Source organism: Hermetia illucens, chromosome 1, assembly GCF_905115235.1.
Source record: "Hermetia illucens chromosome 1, iHerIll2.2.curated.20191125, whole genome shotgun sequence".
Taxonomy (NCBI): Eukaryota; Metazoa; Arthropoda; class Insecta; order Diptera; family Stratiomyidae; genus Hermetia; species Hermetia illucens.
Window position 1 is genome coordinate 181,063,453 of NC_051849.1, and position 14,310 is coordinate 181,077,762.

The 14,310-nt window shown below is 40.6% G+C and overlaps 1 protein-coding gene across 1 annotated transcript; it reads right to left on the minus strand.

Moving 5' to 3' along the window:
• Positions 1 to 398: 398 nt before the first annotated feature.
• LOC119646394 (protein FAM122A) lies at positions 399 to 12,002 on the minus strand. The gene is made up of 4 exons (XM_038046838.1): positions 11,184 to 12,002; positions 10,795 to 11,121; positions 10,515 to 10,706; positions 399 to 2,194 (listed from the first exon to the last, which is right to left on the minus strand). Exons 1-4 carry the CDS (start codon positions 11,345 to 11,347, stop codon positions 1,504 to 1,506), a joined length of 1,374 nt encoding a protein of 457 aa, XP_037902766.1. The 5' UTR covers positions 11,348 to 12,002; the 3' UTR covers positions 399 to 1,503.
• Positions 12,003 to 14,310: the final 2,308 nt, after the last annotated feature.

Consider the following 14,310-nt stretch of genomic DNA (forward strand, 5'->3'; position numbering starts at 1 on the left):
CAATAGTTCTTCAAGGACGCCGTGCGACTTTCCCTTAACAGAATAATAATAATAACGTGCAAAGTGACTATATCATAATTGCAGGTGACCTTAATGGTCATATGGGTGAAAAGGCAGACGGCAACGGGTGCTATGGATTAAAAGGGTTTGTAGCGTGCATTGGAGGTGGCGAGTAAATAGTCGATTTTGCGGACACCCATGACTTTGTACTTGTGAATATATGATAATAACAGTAAAACGCAAATCGACTATATTCTCATAAGACGCATAAGCGGCATTAAATAATTAATATATAAAATAACTCACTTAAATCACTTTGGGTCTCCCGAGGCTAATTTTGTCTGTTTGCTCAGGTGCTTAGTAATGCCTGCAAAAAATTAACAGAAAAAAGAACGAAGTAAGTTTCTACAATTTTTTATTATCGTTCTTCATAACTCAAACTTTACAAACTCCATAAAATATATATCTTGCGTCCACTTTACATAAACTTGTAAATTAACGCAATCTACACATTTCCTCCTAATTTTAATTTTATTATTTATCTTTCTCCATGACTATTACTAAAGACAAAAATTGATTATGTATGTTTTCGGTTTGCAATTTCATAAGTACGGTTCGACCTAGCGAAACAAAACAGGTTCATTGCAACAATATTGAAGTTCTCCTCAATTAACTCGAAACGTTGCCAACAAAATGACTCAACACGTCCATTTGAATCAATTTCAAATAATTTACTCTAAATTGTTCTACAAGAAACAAACATGTTAGGCATTTAGAATCGAAAACTATTAAACACGAAACATAAACATTAGAATTTAAATTGGAGATGTGACACTTCTCAACGATGAAGAATAAAAATGAAGCGTATGAATGAAATTATCTTTGTGTTATCTTGGTTTATTTACAAATTATGAGTCTATAATAATATATATTGGCTACCAGGTTCAGCTTTTTGCGAATATGTTTGTTAGGATGAATATTTGTATCTTTAATAATAAACGCTAGAAAACTATCATTCTCTTAAATGTAAATATATATTGGTAGGGATTTGTATTTCGTTCTCTCCACGAGCTGTAAGGGTATGTGTATTTTCTATAGCCTCATCTATGTTTATACTATCATTTTTGCTATCCGAGTTTTGAACATTTAATTATTTATTGATAAATGTAATCGTAATCATGAAGGGGAAACATCCCTTGCTTCATTATGTCCCATCGTATAATGAAACGGGTTTGTTCGCCCCATTTTTTATTAGAATGTATTCCAGGAAGGTTCGAAATAATTGGGGCCTTCGGTGCAGGCTTAACCGGATATTTTCTTTGCAAATGTTCAAAATCCTATCGTGAGTCACTTGGCTTATTAGTACACCCAATATATACTCTTCTTTCATACTAATCTACAGAGGACTACGTGTGTTTTATAAATTAAATTTAAATAATGTTTGATATTGTTAATGTTTATCAATATTTATCTTTATGCGAATAGACTGCCACAGTTGATGACTCATGTGCTAGCATCTACGGCTGACACTAATTCACTTTCGTAATTGCTACTGCTTTCACTGCTCTCCACATTTCTACTTATGCTATTATCACCAGAATCATTATCATTACGGTTTATCCTAAAATTAGTATCACTAAAGCTAGAGAGAGAATCAGTCGAGTTTAATGATGCAGGCATTATTGATTTTATTAACTTCTCGGGGGTTACAATGGTTGGGGCCAACAATTGTTCCGAACTCAAATTCCCCACTATCTTGAAGTTTTCGTCATTCTTAGAACTTTCTTCAAACATCTTTACATCATCCATGATGAGTTTCTTTTCTCGCAATGAATCTGTTGTTGTCTCACTATCACTATCCATTCCAATTTTCGCGCGGGTTTCAGACTCTGTATCAGTCATTTCGCTTTCAGTTTCATTATCACAACATGACACCACACTCATGGGCTCGCTACTTGCAGACGACGATATCATAGCGGCTGGACTGCCGCTGTTGTTTGATGCAAGATCGATGGCTGAATCGACACCGGGAGATGGTATCATTGGCGATGAACATATTGATGATGACGAGTTTGTACCATTTGAGTAAAGCTTGGACACAAATAGTTTGGGTGTAAGACGCCCTTCATATGTTCCGGAATCGGGGCTTGGGCATATTGATGATGGCGATTGACAAATTGGGGAAGGGCCTCGACTGTAATCGAATAGAAAAATACAATTGCTTAGAGAGTTGTTTTCATTTTTTAATACAGAAATTAAACAGACTTTGGATCATGAGGGTTAATATTTTTGCAATAAATTGTTTATGTACATCTTCATTTTACACGATTATTTTATAAAACTATTTCACTGTTCAATATTTGTTAGAATACAAAAAGCATTCAATTTCATGCTAGCCTCATTGATTAAACCATTCCGTTTCATCATGTGTAAATGACGTGCGCGCGTGTGATGGGAGATGGACCAAGCTGCTGAGCATTCAGACCATAGCGATCCATCATACTAAACTTCTCCGTCCCAGATTCATTTATGTATCGCAGAATTTCCGCTAGTGGATGTGATGCTACCCACTGCAGCCGGAGCTCATCAGCACCAGAAGTCTGATGCGTTCGCAGACGGATCAATTAAAGAAAATGTTCCATGGATTTCACTTCATTATTAAAGGGTGGACAGGTATCATCGTGTAGAATTCCTATTCTGAACTTATGTCCACTAAGTAAATTAAAGAAAATGTTCCATGGATTTCACTTCATTATTAAAGGGTGGACAGGTATCATCGTGTAGAATTCCTATTCTGAACTTATGTCCACTAAGTAAATTTTGGCCAGACAAAATGCTCACAACACTTTTGATAGTCTTCCTGCTTTTCTACAGCATAAACTTTGCAGTATGTTTGTTTGGTTCTAGCAGGAAAAATTTGGTGTGTCTAGCAGCATTTAGGCTGTCACTTGCCATAATTTATTTATTTAATGGGGACAATACATAGAAAACAAATTCCTTATTACATATTATCCTCAGAGGGAGGAGCAAATGAATGGCTTATTTTACGCTTAAAACTAGAGAAGGAAACAGAATAAAGGGCCGTACCTGTAGGGTGTTATAAGATCGGCAAAGCCTCGGGATCGGAGAATGGAAGTAAATCTCGAGCTACACGAAGAGTACATTAAAAATGTCCGCACTTCGTGTGTTGTGAGACGAGGCGATACGGAAAGTAATATCCAAGTTGGCGGAGCAGTCCATCAGACAATTGCAGAATTTGAAAAGAGTACACATATCAAGGAAGATATGGCGTTGCTGCAGGGACGAGAGATTGAGGGTGCGGAGTCGTGACGGCAAATCAACCCGTGGAAGGTTCTTTTTGTAAAAGATGCTCTGGGTGAATTTGCGTTGTACAACTTCAAGAGGGCGGAAGTTACGAATGCGGAAGGGGGACCAGACTACACAGCAATATTCAAGGATGTTTCTGACAAGGGAATAGAAGAGTGTTAAGGAGGACTGGGTTGAGGTAAAGTCGGAGGAGGAACGTAGAATAAAACCAGAAATTTTGGAAGCTCTATGATAATGTCAACGAAGTGGGAATTGAAACCAAGTTTGTCGTCGAATATTACATCCAGGTCTTTGAATAAGGTCAGTAATGAAAGGGGTTTACTGAAAGAATAGGAAAAGGATGTCGGGAGAGTTTAAGCGAATAGCACATCCAGGGGCATTTGTTGACATTCAGTGTTAGCTTGTTGACCGAACACCAACGGACTAAATTTGATAATTTAGTTGGACCGTAAGAGAGCACAGTCCAGCGGAGACAAAATAGAGGCAAATAATATAAGGTCGTCTGCGTAAAGCAAATACGGGCAGGTGAGGATGGAGGCGAGGTCATTGATAAAAAACAGGAAGAGTAGCGGACCAAGTATAGAGCCTTGGGGAACACCAGAGGAAGGAGAGAAGGAACGAGATGAGTAACCATGAAAAGAAACTTTGCAGGAACGGTATGAGAGATAGGAGGAAAGCCAGGAGATGACTGAGGAAGGGAAGTCTAGTAATGAAACTTTAAAGAGGAGAATGTTATGGTCAACGGTATCAAAGGCTTTGGAAAAATCAATATAAATAGCATGTACCTCCTGTCGTGAATTAAAGCATTTAGCAACAAAGTTGGTAAACACCAGAAGTTTTGAAGCCGTAGATCTATGTTTCACGAAACCATGCTGCTTTTTGACAATGAGGTGACCGAAGTGCGCGGTCAACCAGTCATCGATGTATCTTTCCAGGATTTTGGAGCAAGAGGAGAGAAGAGAAACGGGGCGGTAGTTCACAGCAAGAGAAGGGTCTCCGTTCTTGAGGTTAAGGATGATAAAGGCCTCTTTCCAGAGATGGGGAAAGTAGCAATCTTCTAGACTTTTGTTGTAGATTATACTCAGGGGGAGGGAAATGTGTTTTTTACAGTTAAGGAGGAAGAGGTTAGGAAGCCCATCGGGGCCAGGTCCGACATTGGGGTCAAAATTACCAATGAGGAACTCAACCAAGGAAGGCGTAAGGAGAGGAATGGCTAGAGATTCGGAGCAATTTGCAGTTATAGAGAGGTGTAGAGGGTGGAAGGCTCGAGGGAGAAAACACTGAAGAGAAGTAGGTGCAGAGACTGTCACAGTATTGTTGTGGGGAGCTGGCAGTGGAGTCAGCAAAACTGATAGAAAAAGGAAGAGATTGCGTTGCATTACGAGAATTGCGAACGTGAGACCAAAATGGTTTAAAGTTACCGCGGGCAAGGATGGCTTGGACGCTCAATAAGTACCTTTCACGCGCTTTTCTAACCATTGACTTCACAGTAGAGCGTATAGCCTTAAAGTAAGCAAGGTCGGCGTCATTCTTAGAAACCCGGAACTTTTTCCGGAGTGTATGTTTCAGGCGAATGATATTAAGAATTTTCATTGTGAACCAAGTTGGGTACGAACGTAGGCAAGCAGGGGAAGAAAGGACAGGATATTGTAAAAGGTGTTTAAAATTTGATCCGATGAGTTGCTTAATATATGTGCTCAGTTGAAAGACGCTAAAGCAATTGCAATTGGGACCCCACTGCCGGTGGAGTTACGAGGTGCATCCCGATCTCTGTTACAGCAGAAAGTGGAGTACCCTTCGGGGAGCTCGGAGTTTATTACAGCATCGTCCAGCCAGGTTTCGGAGATACAGATGGCATGGTGTTGCTGAGCCAGCGCGGATAAAATGAAGGCGCCCATAAAGCTTGTTCCCAGTTTCTGATAGTCATTAGTCAATGCTACTGACGCTCCAAATGCTAGTTCCAGTCCCGGAATGAACTTTCTTTTACTAAGATATCCAAAATTTCATTTACCTCTACATCACAGTGACCAGATACTCAGAGTAGCTCCACTGTATTGAACTTAAAATAGAATTCAATCGGTTTCTACATTCCTCAACGACTTTTAACGTGATCAAAGAACTGCTCAACATCTTCAGTGCAGCTTGACTATCGCAGTAGATTACTATCCGCCTGCCCTTTAATCACTCTTCAATCACCTACCCAGGTTGTCCCTGCACTTCAACTTGAAAGACCGTTGCATATTGTCCCAGAGGAAGCTCATTCATTCTCCTTCCTAATCCAAAACTAAACTCCTGTTCTGTTCTTAAGCCATCGGTGTAGAAGACCTCTGTATATCCACGCATTCTTCTGGTTCATCCCAGTTTCCTCTACGTTTGAAGATAATTTCATACCTTCTACCAAATAGATATATGGGGATTCGAGAGTCAGAAGGCATTGCAAAAACTGAACCCAGTTCTCCAATAAGTCTTGCAATGCTCTGTGCCCCCAGGTCTGTTGTTTCCCCATAGATCTAAACGTATTAGTCCATGAGGCAGTGAAAACTCTTTTGTTTCATCTTACCGCACTGCGGATGCCTAAGCGGGTGATAGCGACATACTATGTCAGCATTACGACATGAGGCCTCAATGCCCATATTGAGGAAAGAATCCGCTTGCACAGCGCATAGACTGGAACATTCAGCTAAATTTTTCTAGGGGAGCATAGAGCACGGTATTTAGTTCCTTGCTGCACCTGTTCTCCATCGATTTCGAGAAAACTTTCGATAACGTGAACAGGTAATGTATCTGGAGTACTCTACGTAGGAGGGACATTCCAGAGAATCTAATAGCTAGCGATTTCCATTTGTCGTTACTTTCGGTTACGTTGCTCCCAGGGCAAAGGTGAGGCAGCGTCTGATAAGTTGCCTCTGCCCTGGACGAAACCCTCAGTCAGCTTTTTCGTTCTTTTTTGAAGACTTGGGTTTAACTAAAAAAAAGAGGAGTCCGTGGACTACAAAAGAGGAAGTAAGTTGCTTCCCAAGTAGCCCGGTCCGTCACCAAGTGGGTGCGAACTCAGGACTCCCAGCATCCTCAACAAAAGACGTTCTTCAAGTTGCCTTTTCCAGAGGATGTGGAGGGATTCAATGGACAATGATATCTTTATTTAAACACCTCGACTACACCGATGACATCTTTTTTCTCTCTTACCCGGTCATGAATCTTGGCCAAACAGTTCTGGATTTGGAAAGAGAGACAAGTAGAGTTTGACTGAAGATGATCGCACTCTCCCTATCTGCATTAATAGGGAGAGCATCGAAGGCGTCGATCAATTTGTGTATCTAGGAACTAGATGTTGACCGACGTATTAATAGCGCTAAGTCTGCTTTCGCTGCCTTGTCTGAAATCTGGAAATGGAGTCATCTCAACACCTAGATTAAACTGAGATTTTTCTGTGATAGTATTCTTTCTGTGTTGCTATATGGAAGTGGCACATGAAAGATAACCCTTTCTATCACGCGAAACCACTCTCCTAAGATGGGTGACGATTGACTCACCCCAAGGGCACTTGGCGCAGAACAGTAGAGAACGAGTACGAGTGTCTCCGGGAGCTGAGGGACATTTAGGAGAATCGTTACTTATGATGAAAAGTGGGTCTATTTCAACAATCCAGATAAACAAAATCAATGGTTGGACTCGGGCAAATGGCGGAACCGGTAGAAAAACGGGATCGATTTTCAAGGAAGGCACTTTTGTGCGTTTGGTGGAATTTCGAAGGAGTAATTCACTTCGAGCTGGTTCCGAATGGTCGAACCATAGACACAAACTTCTACTGTGCCAAACATGATCGAATGTATGATGCACTCGACAGAAAATACCCAGCTTTGATCAATCGAAAGCGCATTCTCCTGCAGCTAGACAACCCAAAGCCACATATCGCCAGACAAACCCAAGAAAAAATAAAAAATCTCGACGTCATTGCACTTCTTCCGTACCTTGCGTCATCTGACGACCACCTTTTTCGTTCCATGGCGCACTTTCTTCGTAGCCGCAACTTCAACAATCTGGATGACATTGAAAACAGTAGTATTGAACAACTTCATGATAGATGGATTCGAGAAATTGACTCAAAATTTTGCTTAAATTTTTAATAAAAAATCGGAAAAATCTTTTGCTTCATCTGTATAGTGTCAGGCCAGCGTACTACGATGATAAGTCGCAGCCAGGTGTCCAGGAAGGCTTGGAGCTTTTGAGTATCAGTGATGGTCACTTTCCATGTGCTATCCTCATATATGTAGAAATACAGGAAGACAACTAGCACAAAATAGTCTCAGCTTAAACTTGGTGTTGAGATAACTGCTTTTCCAGATTTTAGATAAGACAGCGAAAGCGAATCTAGTGCTATTCGTTTGTCTGTGCTAGTCGACAGAAACTCTGTTTCCTCGATTTACCAATTGCGATGCTCTACCTAACTCCTGCTGATGAGTGATATTTACAATAGAAAAACAAGTCCGGAAATCGGAAGCTTGACGCTTCAGATCTAAAAGGTTTTGTGTTTCCCTATGCCAGAAGCATAACGCAGTTCTCCATTGGCTGGCAGCATTGACTCGAGGTATTTAAATTGCTCAGTGCTGTCAGCTTCAATAACCTGCCCAAAACTGAGCGATTTAGATGACTCGGGTTAATACTATCAGCCAAACGAGAACTGCTTAATGAAATTGCTTCACACATGAATGCAACCTGGATGAAGTGGTGTTCCACAACTGGTGTTCTTTGTGATCGAAGTATTAACGAACGTCTTAAATCTAAAATTTACCGAAGTTGTTTCATTGCACTGGTGGCTTAACCCGTTTTAGTCACGTCCGAAATGAGGATATCCGCGATCGATATGGGGTTGCACCGATCGTGCAAAAACTACATGTGAGGCGTTTTCGATGGTATGGTCACGTAATTCGCGCCAACGCGAATTCACTTGCCAATATTGGTCTGAACATCGGAGTAAACGGTAAGCGACCAAAAGGCCGGCCGAAACAACCATGGCTTGATACGGTGGATGGGGATTTAATAGTCTTGCGATTACATTCAGATCAGGCGTTTGATAAAATAAAATGACGAAACCGATCACGACGAATCGACCCCGCTTGAGAATGGGAAAAAGGCTGAAGAAAAAGAAGATGTGAGGAGCGACGAGTGCACGACAGCTCCGTGTCACAAAGTTAAAAATTCAATTTCCCTCTATTTTTTAGAAAGCGATTTAAATAAATCATTTGATGGAAAGCCCTGTGTTCATAATATTCAACCTCATACGCTTCACACTCTGAGTTTAATATTATTTGCAAATGCGAAGGAAAGAAGATTCTTCATAAATGCGAATTTGAATATTTCATTCCAATGTCAATTATTCTCGTTAATTATGACGTTAGCATCTTATTTGTATGGCTTAGAATGCAGTAAATTCGCACGAAATTGATAAATTTGAACTGGTATAACTTTAACACTAATAGTCAGATTTGCATGAAACTTGGGATGTGTATGCACGAGACTTTTAGTAGAATTTAATACTCCTAGGATGAACGTAAGGGGAGTTTTTTAGTCAATTTCTAAAAGTTGGTAATGTACTATTAGTAAGTTTATTTGAGCAGATATCGGAATGGGACATATTTTGAGGCCTAGATTTCATCTAAGTGCACCATCCTGATTTTTTTCGGATTTTTAGGTTGGGTAGCTTCCGAAAATGAGTCCTGTCTCACTTTAAGTGCGTACATTTTGTCGCCTCACTCGCGTACTTTACAAGTTACGACAAAACTAATACCAGTTTCGGAAAGTACTAATCGAGACTTTTCATGTGATACCCTACACGACTATATCCGGTGAAACATTTTTTGAATACCCCCTTTGCATGTATGGCGAGCCCCCCTTTAAACACCACCTAAATTTATACCACTCGCTGAATGCGTAGGATTTCATAGTTTCCATCTGTCCACCAGATTTCGTTCGGATCGGTTTAGCCGTTTTGGAGAAAAGTGTGTGTGACAGACAGACAGGCAAAGAGACATTGAATCGATTTTAATAAGGTTTTGTTTTACACTGTGCTAGCATCCTGCTTAGACTACTTTAGAAAATCACAGGCTAAAATGTTGTAATCTAAGAAGCGTACTAATAACGCAAACTAGACTTAGTTTCTTTTTAGAGCCTTAAGTTACGACGTAACTAAGTTGATAAAACTTGATAATATTGAATAAAAGACAAGCAAGCGGACCAATCATCACGTTCTTTTAAAATTTTCCCATATTCTTAGCACATCCTTAATAACTAAAACTGATTCCCTCGTCCTCGAATCTGTTATACCTTACTCAAAACAAAGTCTACTCGACCACAAGCTCCATTTACGATAGAATGAATTTCTAACCCAGAATTGTAATTAACCTTATTTTTCGCAGAGGTTTCGATTGTGCTAAGAAGCCAAATGAACTTAGGGCACTAGCTGGTTCCAAAAAACACTTTCTAATTCGAAAATGACCTAAATCAAGCAGAATCTTCTTAAGTCGAGATATATTCCTCAATACTTCTGGTCGAAAAGGCAAAGTCGAAGTGTTCTAACTCGAGGGATGCCTGTTGTAAGAAAGAATTATGGTTATGTGGCGAACCATGTTATCGACTGCCGCCACATTTAAGAGGAAATCGACGTCGGGCAGAGTTAATTATGTACGTGACTCTCTTATATGTATTTCGGTTGAGAATTTCGCCGATTGAAAGGCAGAAGCTCCACTAATTTAGCCGCCAATTTATTCAATTGTAAATTAATCTGAACAACGATTTTATTAAGAACGAGAGTTCATCTCCTGTTTGATGTTAAATTTTGTGAGGGAGAAATAAGTCTTGAATTTCTAAGCAAGTAATCATTCGAGTAAAAGTCAAAGTTTTCGAATGGAATGAAATACATTCGGCAGCCTGTCTAACCTTAATTTATACTCTAACAAAAAAGCCTTCGAACTAAATACTCCAACATTTTGCGGATATAAAAACTGCTTACGAGTTTGTCACGTTTTGTGCATTCAGCACGGGCATGCGAAATTCATCATCGAACATTTTTTTATAAACAAAGCAAATGTCTAAATGATTCATGTCTTTATCTCATTATTCGACTGGGATTATTTTATGAAAATTACGCGAAGTTTTTAAATAAGAAATAATCAAAAATAAAAACTTACCTCTCAGTAAAAATTTTCTTGAACGGAGGCGGTGAACAAGTGCTTGTCCAGTTGCAATCGTCCAACTCAAATTTCCTTTTCACAGGTCCCAGCTGGCTTGGGCGCATGGCTATCGGCGACATAGACCGTCTAGTAAATATTTTCCTCGTGGGGGATGGGGATAGTCCGTACGGTAAACGCATGCCAGCGCGACTGAAATGAAAACAAAAAAAAATTAATAAATAAACAAATGCCACGATCACATGACAATCTCCATTGTCTCCAATTTTATTTAGCTTACCTGGTTGGGCTAGGACTCGAACAGCTTGGCGGCCCAGTTGGCAACGAAACTTGCAAAGGATTGGTCAAATCTTCGGATTTGCAGGACCAATTCTCCGCCACGAGGGTTAGATCTTCCCAACTCTGAGACATCTGCATGGCGCTGTGAACTTCACGTTCGTGGTTGACCTCCCGGGTATTAGCGTCTGCACATTCTTCCTGCCGCAGTTGAGATACTCGAGGAGTCAATCGTGGTCCATTCCCACCGCCGCTCAATGAGGCATAGCTGGCAGAGTAGCGCCGTGCCCGGGGAGCGAATATATTCAAAATCGGAGCTGGCGATGCTTCCCTGCAAAGAGATGTGTGCATGCGTGATTACCTTATTCGGAATAAAAGGAGAAATTCATATACCTCGAGGAGGAAGCACTGCTGGTCGATGCGGAAGCTGTGGTTGAAGTCATCTCGTCGCCGCTGGGATTCTGTTTCGACGTAGGCAAGGTGGAGTTTGCGGGCAAGTTATTAATGATCGGAGCACTTAAACATCTTTTCAGCACATTTGGTAAATCAACATCCATATTAAAACCACTGCGAAATCTTTCTAAAAGTCACGGCACAGCCCTCCTTCCACGCGCGAGGAATTAAACGATTTCCCTGCGAGATTATCAACGTAAAACCGTCCAACAGAACACTTTTAGTTTCTAGTTATTCTACGGCTATTTATTCTGCTCGGTCGCTGGGCTATCTCAGCTGTCATCGAACGAATGACACTTGGTCCGCGACAATTCTAAGCCAATTTATATAGAAAATTCTACTTCATGGCCAGGAAAAGACTTATTTGAAACAATGCCCAGCCTGTCTGGAATCGCTGGGCACCTAGACTTTGTCTCGTGTCCTAGCAAATTTTCAATAAATCACGTCCTATTCTTTATGGTTCCTACACACTTTAATGGCGACAAACCGCAGATAAAAATCAATTTTCTGCCGTCAAGTGTCACCAAAACGCATGCAAAATTGTTTTTAAACGAAAAAGCAATTGCTAATCTTCGTCTTCTTACCCACTTTGTGTTGATCAAGGACCTTTTCAGGTACGAAAAAATTGCTAGAAAACTTTTTCTCAGAATCCTCGCTTGAATAAATTTTATGAGATGGGAATCTTCGTATGCGATCGGCTATGTTCGCCAGGGGCATCGTTTCAAACGGACGACCAACTCGACTGCAAGCTGGACGGTTTGTGATTTAGATAGAATACGGTTTGAAGCATCACTAAATGATTTGGAATAAAGAATGCATTGATTCATAGAAATTTTGTTAAAATTCTGTTGATATGGACCTGAAAGGCAAAGTTGTGACACTGAACTAGAGCTTGTAGTAGGTGTCATACCTCACTATCTCGTAAACCATTTGTTAGCCACGATTGATTTCCTTTGGTTTTTAATTAATTAAAAATTGAAGCTCGCAAATGTACCGGTTCCAATTCTACCAACGGAAATTACAGTGAGTACCAAAAGTGGTTCTGATCGCTAAGAACCAAGACCGGCTTTTCACGATTTGGCATTTTAAATTCGATTTCAAATTCATTAATATCCAGTTTAGGAAATCAGCGACCAGAAGTGCCCGTTTAAACTAAAAAATCTAAGAACAATGCACAGTTTGAGAGGATTCAATGGAATCGTTCAAAGAATCCTCTCTGTTGAAAAAAGTTGTATATAACAGAATTCATACGTTAATTGTTGGTAAAGGCAGAAGATACCCTGAATGCACTTATGCACTTTCAGATTGAATATTCAGTCCCTTCCTTTTTTATAGTGGACATCATTTGTGGGGGTGCATACAATAGGCGGAGTTGCTTATTCGATAAAAGGACAACGACAGTACCAATGTTAATATCAACGCGAATGAAAGTAAAGGATTAGTCAATGCCCTTGTGATACTTACGTAACCTTCTTCCTGAAAAATATTGTACCGCATCAGGATACTGAATAAACCAAGTTTCATACAAATATTTATATATATATAGTACGTTCCGTTCCTGGCTGGTTCCGTCAATGTTATAAAAAGTAGGTTTGTTATAAAATATATTATTTTTTTGAACCCCTGATAACCAACACAATTTCTCCACAATTTTCCAAAAAGCCGACACTCCTTAAAAAATTTTCTTCATATATGCATGTGGCTTGACTATGAAAGTGGATACTACATACTGCACCGGGGTGCCAGAAATATAATTTTCAACCAACCTGTCCCGATCTTCACCGTTTAATTAACTTAACCAGGCCGAGATTTGTGACCCCCTACGATTCGGAAGTCTATACAAGATGTTTCAAAGCAACCGTACAAACTATATGCCATTCATGCAACTTTAAGCAAAAAATGTAAAATATTTTTTTTTCTTAACTGATTAGTTTAGTAGTTTAGCAATTTAGTTTCTAAAAAAAATCATCGCCATTGAACCACTAGGATCATCGTCATCATCAACGGCGCAACAACCGGTATCCGGTCTACGCCTGCCTTAATAAGAAACTCCAGACATCCCGGTTTTGCGCCGAGGTCCACCAATTCGATGTCCCTAAAAGCTGTCTGGCGTCCTGACCTACGCCATCGCTCCATCTCAGGCAAGTTCTGACTCGTCTTCTTTTTCTACCATAGATATTGCCCTTATAGACTTTCCGGGCTAGATCATCCTCATCCACACGGATTAAGTGACTCGCCCACCGTAACCTATTAAGCCGGATTTTATTCACAACCGGACGGTCATGGTATCGCTCATAGATTTCGTCGTTATGTAGGCTACGGAATCGTCCACCCTCATGTAAGAGGCAAAAATTTCTTCAGAGGATTCTTCTCTCGAACGCGGCCAAGAGTTCGCAATTCTTCTTGCTAAGAACCCAGGTCTCTGAGGAATACATGAGGACTGGCAAAGTCTTGTACAGTAAAAGGTTTGACCCTATGGTGAGATGTTTCAAGCGGAACAGTTTCTGTAAGCTGAAATAGACTCTGTTGGCTGCCAACAACCGTGCGCGGATTTCATCATCATAGCTGTTATCGGTTGTGATTTTTGACTCTAGATAGGAGAAATTATCAACGGTCTCATAGTTGTATTCTCCTATCTTTATTCCTCCCGTTTGACCAGTGCGGTTTGATGTTGTTGGTTGGTTGGTTTTCGGTGCTGACGTTGCCACCATATACTTTGTCTTGATGTGCAGCCCAAGATCTCGCGCCAATGGCCGCCTGCTCGATCTGGATGAAGGCAGTTTGTACGTCTCGGGTCGTTCTTCCCATGATGTCGATATCGTCAGCATAGGCCAGTAGTTGGGTGGAGTTAAAGAGGATCGTACCTCTTGCATTTACCTCAGCCTCACGGATCACTTTCTCGAGGGTCAGCCTAAAGGGACGCATGATGGGGCATCCCCTTGTTGTAGACCGTTGTTGATGTCGAATGGTCTTGAGAGTGATTCTGCTCTGATTATATCGCCTCGCAAATCGGTCAGGGTCAGCCTAGTCAGTCTTATCAATTTCGTCGGGATACCGAATTCTCTCA